General features: G+C 43.4%; 2 protein-coding genes across 2 annotated transcripts; one reads left to right on the top strand and one right to left on the bottom strand.

The window, feature by feature from the left end:
- Positions 1-25: 25 nt before the first annotated feature.
- Positions 26-463, bottom strand: LOC125043494 (histone H2A). Its single transcript, XM_047639596.1, has one exon. The coding sequence runs from the start codon at positions 444-446 to the stop codon at positions 75-77; it is 372 nt and encodes a 123-aa protein (XP_047495552.1). The 5' UTR covers positions 447-463; the 3' UTR covers positions 26-74.
- Positions 464-8,604: 8,141 nt separating this feature from the next.
- On the top strand, positions 8,605-9,028 carry LOC125043499 (histone H2B). Its single transcript, XM_047639600.1, has one exon. It carries the CDS (start codon positions 8,620-8,622, stop codon positions 8,989-8,991), a length of 372 nt encoding a protein of 123 aa, XP_047495556.1. The 5' UTR covers positions 8,605-8,619; the 3' UTR covers positions 8,992-9,028.
- The last annotated feature ends 644 nt before the right edge of the window (positions 9,029-9,672 follow it).

Below are 9,672 nucleotides of genomic sequence, written 5' to 3'. Positions count from 1 at the left end.
TCAATTTTCTCATTAGGGAGATACTGTGGCTCCTAAAGGAGCCGATGTTGAGATGGGAGAACCAAGAAGAGTGTTTACTTCTTCTCGGTCTTCTTGGGGAGGAGCACAGCCTGGATGTTAGGCAGAACACCACCCTGGGCAATGGTGACGCCAGACAACAGCTTGTTGAGCTCTTCATCGTTACGGATGGCAAGCTGCAAGTGACGGGGGATGATACGGGTCTTCTTGTTGTCACGAGCGGCGTTACCTGCCAATTCCAGGACCTCAGCGGCCAGGTATTCCATGACGGCAGCCAGGTACACAGGGGCACCTGCTCCCACACGCTCAGCGTAGTTTCCCTTACGCAGAAGGCGGTGAATTCTGCCCACAGGGAACTGAAGGCCAGCCCTGCTGGAGCGGGACTTTGACTTGCCCTTTACCTTACCACCCTTACCACGACCAGACATGATGCTTGCTTGTTAGGTACTTTACAAACCTTACTGCAATTTGGGTCTGAGGAACTAAAGGGGGGAGGAGTGGGAGGAATCCTTAGTTTAAGGAAGGGAAGAAAAGCTAAGGGTAGCTAGCTACCTGAAGATTAAAGAAGTATAAGATAAAAAGAAGGGGGGCGATACCCCTTGCATGGTTTTTAGGTTTTGGTTGCAACTGGTCGGGAGTGTGGTTTATTTATCGTGAATGGAGCCAGGCTGGATGGAGGAGACACCTTTATTTGTTAAAACATTTTATTGATTAAAAGTCTAAAAGCGTGAGAGAGAAAAAAAAAAAAAAAAAAAAAAAAAAAAAAAAAAAAAAAAAAAAAAAAAAAAAAAAAAAAAAAAAAAAAAAATCATCAATGTCATGTACCATTTGACCCTATCATCCCTTCGTACCCTATCGTACTGTTGTTGACACAGCTACTCATTCATTCATATGTCAACATAGGGATAAATGGTAAGGAGAAAAGTAAACATGGGAACAAATGAGTGAGGAAGGTTGAGCACGGTAACAAGAGAGTTGGAAAGTAAGTGAGGAAGAATGATGATGGAAAGGAACAAAGGAATATGAAAAAAAAAAAAAAAAAAAAAAAAAAAAAAAAAAAAAAAAAAAAAAAAAAAAAAAAAAAAAAAAAAAAAAAAAAATTGAAGTGAAATGAAGTGATGAGAAAAAAGTAATGAGGAAAGCTGAGGGTAAGCAAGAAAGGCGTGAAAAATAGGGATAATGGTAAGTAGCGCAAGTAAAGTAAAGATTTACCACAAGTTTTTTTTTTTTTTTTTTTTTTTTTTTTTTTTTTTTTTTTTTTTTTTTTTTTTTTCGCCTGCCAGGGATTATCATAGCAGGTGTGATCCCGCTATGATAGCCTGTTGCAGGTGAGACCCTCGTCTGCCTCCCTTCCAGCTCCTAGGAGCTGAGAGCGAGGTTCAGTGGGTCACTCTTTTGTTTAATTAAAACAAGAATGTGGTAAAAAGAACATATGATTATAACAAGAACAATAAACGAGAACGCTCTTTTACCACAGGTGTGGTAAAAGAGCATGAATATTAACAATAACAAGAAATTAAACTACCACAAGTTTTTTTTTTTTTTTTTTTTTTTTTTTTTTTTTTTTTTTTTTTTTTCTCGCCTACCAGGAATTATCATAGCAGGTGTGATCCCGCTATGATAGCCTGTTGCAGGTGAGACCCTCGTCTGCCTCCCTTCCAGCTCCTAGGAGCTGAGAGCGAGGTTCAGTGGGTCACTCTTTTGTTTATTTGAACGAGAATTATGGTAATAAGAAGATGAATGTACATAAATGTGGTAACAAAAAGCATGAATATCAATAAGAACAAGAAACATACATATACATTTTTTTTTTTTTTTTTTTTTTTTTTTTTTTTTTTTTTTTTTTTTTTTTTTTTTCCTCGCCTACCAGGGATTATCATAGCAGGTGTGATCCCGCTATGATAGCCTGTTGCAGGTGAGACCCTCGCCTGCCTCCCTTCCAGCTCCTAGAAGCTGAGAGCAAGGTTCAGTGGGTCACTCTTTTGTTTATTTGAACGAGAATTATGGTAATAAGATGAATGTACACAAGTGTGGTAACAAAAAGCATGAATATCAATAAGAACAAGAAACATACATATACATTTTTTTTTTTTTTTTTTTTTTTTTTTTTTTTTTTTTTTTTTTTTTTTTTTTTTCGCCTACCAGGGATTATCATAGCAGGTGTGATCCCGCTATGATAGCCTGTTGCAGGTGAGACCCTCGTCTGCCTCCCTTCCAGCTCCTAGGAGCTGAGAGTGAGGTTCAGTGGGTCACTCTTTTGTTTATTTAAACGAGAATTGTGGTTAAGCATGAATGTAAACAGGTGTGGTAAAAGAGCATGAATATAAACAATAACAAGAAATTAAACTACCACAAGTTTTTTTTTTTTTTTTTTTTTTTTTTTTTTTTTTTTTTTTTTTTTTTTTTTCGCCGGCCAGGGATTATCATAGCAGGTATGATCCCGCTATGATAGCCTGTTGCAGGTGAGACCCTCGTCTGCCTCCCTTCCAGCTCCTAGGAGCTGAGAGCGAGGTTCAGTGGGTCACTCTTTTGTTTAATTTAAACGAGAATTGTGGTAAACAGAACATATGGTTATAACAAACAAAAACATTGGAAGATATTATAAACATTAAACAGTTGATGTGTGTCCAACGCATAAATCGTTAAGGTTGTGGGAGAATGTGGTAGTGTGTGATGTGATGACATGATGCAGTGGTGTGATGTGGTGTTATATGATGTGATAACATGATGTAATGATGTGATGGGGTGATGATGTGAATGTGAGGCGTGAAGTCTTTTGTTGCGCATAGGCTGCGGAAGGCGGTAAAGGTGATGGTATGGTCTTGGCATTGCAGTGATTTTTTCGCGTGGAAATCATCCTCCGGACCGAGCACAGCATAAACAAAAAACAAACAAACACAACACAAGCTGTGAGCGGTCAGGAGGCTTTTTCCTCGCCTAAGTGGTTTATGCGTTGGCTTATAAGAAAAGGGAATATGAAATGAAATTGTTTACATACAAAAAAAATCAATAAACATATATAAATGAGAGCTTTCTGTGGGGGTGGGAAACATCCTTCGACCTGCGCGCACGTATGCGTGCAGATCGGAGGCCTTTCCCCCCAACAAAACATTTAGCTCGCGTAGAGAGGTTCTGGGGGATCTCCGTGTATAAGTGGGAGTGTCCTGGGCCACCACGGGTGATTTGTTTGTGTGTTTGTGTGTTTGTCTATGATGTCGTCGTAGTTTGTATTGTCTATTTGTTGTATGCGGTCCCAGGTTCGTTTGCTTTGTGTGTGTATGCGTATATTCAGTGGCTCTATGTTGTATGTTTGGTGTAGTGATTGTGCGGTAATTCTGTATCGTATTCTGTCTGGTATAGTGGTGTTGTTTATCCAGTATAGTGCTTTGTTCTGTATGGATTGCATCTTGAGTTTTTGTGTTTTTGAGATTGCAATCAGTGGAATGGGTGTGTATTCGAGTATGGGTCTTACAGTGGTTTTGTAGAGTTTGAGTTTGGTGGGTGTTGTGCAGTATGAGAAGCGTCTGAGTTTTTTGAGAGCTGTGCTTGCTTGTTTTATTCGGTGTTGTGCGTGTGTGTGAATACCGTTTCTGCTGAAGTGTAAGCCTAGCATGTTTCCTGTGGTTGCGTAGGGTATGTCTGTGTTGTTTATTGTGAGTGGAGGTGGGTTGCGTCTTGCCACTGGTATGACTGTGAATTTGTTTGTGTTTGTTTGTATTTTCCATTTGTTTTCGTGGGTGTTGATCGTGTTTATGGCTGTTTGTGTGGCTGCTTTCATAATGTTTTTGGATTTGGAGGGGTGTGATATGATTTGTGTGATGTCGTCTGCGTATGCGATGTAATTGCTGTAGGGTGCTGGGGGTGATAGGTTGGCAGTGTAGAGGATGTAGAGTGTGGGTGAGAGGACGCTGCCCTGTGGAACTCCACTCCTGAGATGGATGAGAGGGCCTTGGTAAGAACCAAGGCGAATGGAGGCTGTTCTGTTGTCCAGGAAGTTGCTTAAGAGGCATGTGAAGTGTGGAGGCAGTTGTAGTTGTGTTATTTTGTATTTGAGGCCGTCATGCCAGACCTTATCAAAGGCCTTGGTGACGTCTCGAAGTATAATGTTGGTTTGGTGCTTGTTTGCGAGACTGAGAGCGATCTCCTCATAAGCGAGGGCGATTGCGCTCCCAGTCCCTCTGTGTGGCCGAAAGCCGTGTTGCCTAGGGTTGTGTATGTTGTTGTATTCAAGATGTGTTTGAAGTCTGCGTGTGATAATCCTCTCAAGCAGCTTCCCGGGAACTTCCAGCAGTGAAATGGGCCGGAAGCTGGTCACCTCGTGAGGTGGCTTCCCTGGTTTGGGGATGAGGATGAGTGATGCATGTTTGAATTTGGTTGGGAAGTGTCCTGTTGCCAGGGCAGCGTTGAAGATGTGTCGTAGTCTGGTGAGCATGATGGGTGGAAGGTGTTGCATGATAAGTTTATTGATGTTGCTGGCTCCTGGTGTTGTGTTTTGTGATCGTGTGTGTGCATGTCTCATGTCTTCTGGTGTGATGGGGTGTGATAGGGGGTTGTCTGGTGTGAGTGTGTTGAGTGATATTGTTTGTGATGGGAGAGTCAGGTGTTGCAGTTGTTGTAGTGATTGTGTAACCTCGGCTTCTGTGTCTGGGTCAAACGTTGCGTTTTCAGCAGGGGAGATTTGGAAGTTCTGTTGCCAGAACTCCCTGTGAACTGCTTCCATCTCCTCTGCTGTGTCTATCTTTTGTCTGTTGGTGTTGTATATGTATGTGATCGTCTGTCTGTTCGATCCTATGAGTCTTCTGTGTTTCATCCAGAAGACCTTAGGATCTTTTATGTTGTTGCAGAGTTCTCTTGTGAGTGTTTCCCAGTGTTGGTTGCTCATTTGTTTTGTTTCGTTGGTGAGTTGTATTTGAATTTCTCTGTGTCGTGTGCGTAATTCTGTGTTCCATCCCTGTGTTTCAGCAAGGTCCCGAAGGTGTCTGTATTGTATTTTTAGTGTTTTTAGACGATGTGTTTCTCTGTAGTGTGCAAGTGTTTTGAATGTTGTTTTAGGAATGTTTGCCTCTCGGGCAGTCTGTATGTCTGCGTACCACTGGTTAAGGTGGTGGTCTATGGTGTGTGTGGGTTGCCCCTCGAGATCTGGAGTGTGTGTGTGTTCAAGTGCTTGTTTAAACCCTTCCCAGTTTGCATGTTTAAGGTTCTCTCGGGGTGGTGTAGGTAACATGATTGGGTTGGTGGAGAGTGTGAGTATCACGGGGAGGTGATCACTGGATGTGACGTCGTCTGTGGTTATGTGGTAGTTTAGGTTTGCTTGTGTGTTGGCGAGAACTATGTCGGGTGTGGTGGAGCTGTTGGCACGTATGAAAGTGGGGGCGTCTGGGCCGAGGTGGGTGAGTCTGCCGTCGGAGATGAGTGAGGCAAGGCCTCGTCCGACGGCATTTGTGTCTCTGTATCCAAAAAGTCTGTGGTGTGCGTTGAAGTCTCCCATTATGTATGTTGGTTTTCGGTGTCGCAGGAGCTGGAAGAGGTCGGGTTGGTTTATGTAAGGTCTGCGTGGGGGGATGTAGGTGGTGGCGATGATAATGGGTCCATGAGGGGTGTCTATTTCAATGGCCATGAGTTCTGAGGTGAAAGTGTCTAGTATTTTGTGTTTGATGTGTTGTTTGACAGCAATGGCAATACCATCACTGATCTCGTTTGTTTTGTTGGATGTGTATGTGTTGTAGTTGTATATTTTTACTGTTTGTGGGTGTTTGAGTGAGTGTGAGTTTATGAGTATGATATCAGGGTCGTGTTGTCTGTACTGGTTACAGAGTTCTTGTCTTCGTCTGTATGTCCATGTGTGTACATTATGTTGAATGATCGTGAGGCGTGAGTGTAATGTGGTGTGTATTGCAGCCATGGTGTTACTTGGATGTATCGTACCAGCCATTCTGTAGGTGTTCGAAGTTTTGTTGATTGAGTTTTTCGATTGTGTCTGGCTGGATGAAGATGTTTCCGTCATGTAAGTGTTGTGTGATTTTTTGTTCGTGAATGCGGTTCTTGTATGTGGTGTTAGTGTATATCCATTTGATTGTACCGCGTTCTATTTCGTATGCCAGTTGTTGTCTGTTTAGGTGTTTGTAGCGTAAGGGCTCCATGGAAAAGAGGCGGATGCCGTATGTTTGGGGGTTGAGGTCGTAACCGTCCCTATGGCGAAGGGACTGATCATCGACCTCAGAGTCTGTAAGATCGTCTGTGTGTTTGCGGTGTACATGTGTTGTTTTGGGTTTGACTGATTGTTTTTGTTGTGGTGATTGCTTGTCTGTGTTGGTTGTGCGTGGGCGTGCAGGTGAGTTTGTGGGTGTGGGAGTTGGTGTTGGGTTTGGTGTTGGTGTTGGTGCTGATGTTGGTTTCCTTTGTGGTGTGGTGAAGAGTTCGGTCTCTGGCTCGTCCTGTGGGTCGAGATCCGGTTGTGGATGGTGGGAGTGATGTGGTGAGATTGTGGTTTGTGTGAGTATGGTTTCTGTTGTAGTATTAATTGTGTTTGGTGGGAGAACTTTGAAGATCCCCCAGGAATCCCCGTCCCCAAGGTCAAGATCAGGTAATTTATTAATTTTTAAAACTTTTTTGACATGGTGTCTAAAACCAAGTCCTGGCTCCATCATGTTTTGCAGGTGGGCATGTATTAGTGCCGTCATGATGCCTACAGAGAGGTCATCGGGTAGTTGCAAAATTATTGGTTTTTCTTTTTTATCTTTTTCTTTATCTTCTTTGATTTCTTTAATGAGGGGTTTTAGCCATGCGTTTTGTGTGGCGGCTATTGTTTGTTTTACAGTTTGCTCGGCTACACGTTTGATGGGAATATCCTTTTTTTCTTCTTCTTTTTTAGCTCTTTCTTCTCTTGTTGTTTTCATGGCCTCTTTCCTTATGGGGCAAGAGTTGGCCATGGTTCGATGCCCTTCACCGCAGTTGAGGCATCTTTTGCTGGCAGACTTACAGTCTCTGTAGTTGTGGGTGTTGGACCCACACTCTGAGCACAATTTTAATTTCTTTTCCTTGTCTGGACACTGGTTTTTAAAGTGTCCATATCGGTAGCAGTGCATGCATTGCACGATGGTTGTGAATCTTTCTGGTTCAATTTGTCTTGGACTTATGAAGATATTAAAGAGGTATAGCCCCTTTTCTTGGATATTGGCGGTAGTCTGGTGGTCCGTGAATTGGATCTTCATCAGGTATCTGTTTTTCATGACAAAGATGTTGCCAATTTGGTTATCTGGGAATTGTCTTTCCAGCTCTTCCTTGATGTTTTCAGGGGCTTCTTTTACTAGCTCCCTATCGAGCTGTTTAAGGACCAGTGTGAGTTTGGCTTTGAGTTCAGGTGGCATTTGTGGCTCAAAACCTTTCTTTATAAGTAGATCTTTGCATGTGGTGGTGAAAAGATCTTCAGCATTTTTCTCATCTTGACAGATGATAAGGTAGTGGTCGTGGGCGGTGATTACCCTTAAGGTCCGAATTTCAGCATCGAAAAGGGCTTGCAGGAGGGCTTCCCTCTTTGAAGAAGAGGGTCGCCCATTAGTCAATTGGATTTTGATCCTCATGAGGACATGAGGTGGTGGTGGGTTGTTGTTAGCCTACGCCACTGACCCAAAGGGAAGGCAGGAATTACAAACCCACCCCCGTCCCCTCTTGGAGGGGCTGTAGAGGTCGTGTGGGTGTTCCTGTGGTGGTCAGTGGAGACCCTTTTCAGGGACCTAACCCTATCCCTACTCACTAGAGTTGCAGGTTTATGGAGACCTGCGGTTTCCCTGACCCTGCAGCCTGACCCTCTCAAGAGGAAGAACCGGCGGAGTTCTCCGGTACCTCTCAAGAATTGAGGCTTTGTACTTGGTGATGCTCCCTGGTCCCAATCTGCTACAAGGGGACTGGGGCTGCACACCTCCCCCAGGCGAATACTAGAGTCACAAGAACTCTCGTAGGCCCAGGAAGAGTACAAGAAAAGATGGAAGAAGGCAGGGGCAGAAAAAGAGGTCAAAGAGAGATTGAATACTGGGCACCGAATGGCAGTGATAATAGCCGAAGCTACACTATCATTCAGGGCCTGTGGTTCAATCAATGACCGGTGGTGAGGGTCAGTGACACACAGCTTAGCCTGGTCAAGGTCGCGGCAGACCACGGTGGCTTGACGGAGCTGTCTATGTGTCACTTTGTCTATTTTAGCTCTCAGTAACATAAGTTACTTAAAGGTCAAACGGTGTTGCGGCAGCGAGAACTGGCTAAACACGCGGTAAGCGAAAGCACAACAAAGAGCTTAGTGCAGGGTAGCGGTATCTGGCAATGAGGGAGCGGGCTCGCTGATTGGCCGGGTATCGCTGCTCTGAGACTGTGGTCTGTTTGCTGTGGCTGCTTGGTTTGACCTGTCCTGCAATTTCGGCGAGCTTAGCTTTTATAGGCGGCCCCGGTTGACTGAGTCAGATTGCGACAACTGGCATGTTCTGTGTACACCAGATCAGCCAGTAGTCGTGGTCCTGTACGGGGAGGCTGGCGCGCGCGTTGGACAATAAAAGGAAAATTGTGAGTGCGGGAAACGTACTTCGTCCCGTAGGTACGACGACAAGCATCATGCCACCCAAAACTTCCGGAAAGGCTGCCAAGAAGGCCGGTAAGGCCCAAAAGTCTATCACCAAGGGTGATAAGAAGAAGAAGCGCAGGAGGAAGGAGAGCTACAGCATCTACATCTACAAGGTGCTCAAGCAGGTCCACCCTGATACCGGTATCTCCTCCAAGGCCATGTCTATCATGAACTCTTTCGTGAATGACATTTTTGAGCGCATTGCAGCTGAGGCTTCCCGCCTTGCACACTACAACAAGCGTTCCACCATCACCAGCCGGGAGATTCAGACCGCTGTCAGGCTGTTGCTCCCTGGAGAACTTGCCAAGCACGCTGTTAGTGAGGGCACAAAGGCCGTCACAAAGTACACTTCCTCCAAGTAAATCTCTAGGTTGCATGCTTTTCTTGCCTCCTAGAACAACATCGGCTCCTTTAGGAGCCACATATTGTAATAAAGCAGATATACAATGACTTTGGTAACCCAGTTAGTTAGTAACATGTTCCCTGCCTCCTACTGTTATTGTTATTGCTACTTCTACTACTGTTTCTATTATTAGAATTACTACTACTACTATAAGACCATTCAGTGTCCTTACACACAGATAGATAGCTCTACAAGTGCTTCATTAATTACCAAGTAGACAAACAGTGAGTCGGTTTGTTATTCATTAGCCGTACCTATCTGTGTATCTCGGCTGTTTAGCTTTTTGCGTAGAATGTTAGAAAGTGCCTTGTATGATTTCAATGTGATTGATATTAGTATTATAATCATCATTAACAGACATTTCACGCCTATTATTACTATTATTACTATTATTACTATTATTACTGTTATTACTGTTATTACTGTTATTACTATTATTACTATTATTACTATTATTACTATTATTATTATTATTATTGTTATTATTATTATTCAAGGAATGGACAAATCAGGAGCGGTCATTAGAACCTACAAACTACAGAGAACATAACATAACACCTAACTTGTGGAGGTAAGGTAGGTTTGATCATATGTAGTATATTTATTAATCTTTTAGCACATAGACCTTGGGAGGTGAAGT

The sequence above is a fragment of the Penaeus chinensis genome, chromosome 34, assembly GCF_019202785.1.
Source record: "Penaeus chinensis breed Huanghai No. 1 chromosome 34, ASM1920278v2, whole genome shotgun sequence".
NCBI classification, from domain to species: Eukaryota; Metazoa; Arthropoda; class Malacostraca; order Decapoda; family Penaeidae; genus Penaeus; species Penaeus chinensis.
This window is presented reverse-complemented; position numbering and strand designations above follow the sequence as displayed.

Coding starts and splice junctions, on each gene's coding strand:
- LOC125043494 (XM_047639596.1), bottom strand. CDS start 446: ATGTCTGGTCGTGGTAAGGGTGGTAAGGTAAAGGGCAAGTCAAAGTCC.
- LOC125043499 (XM_047639600.1), top strand. CDS start 8,620: ATGCCACCCAAAACTTCCGGAAAGGCTGCCAAGAAGGCCGGTAAGGCC.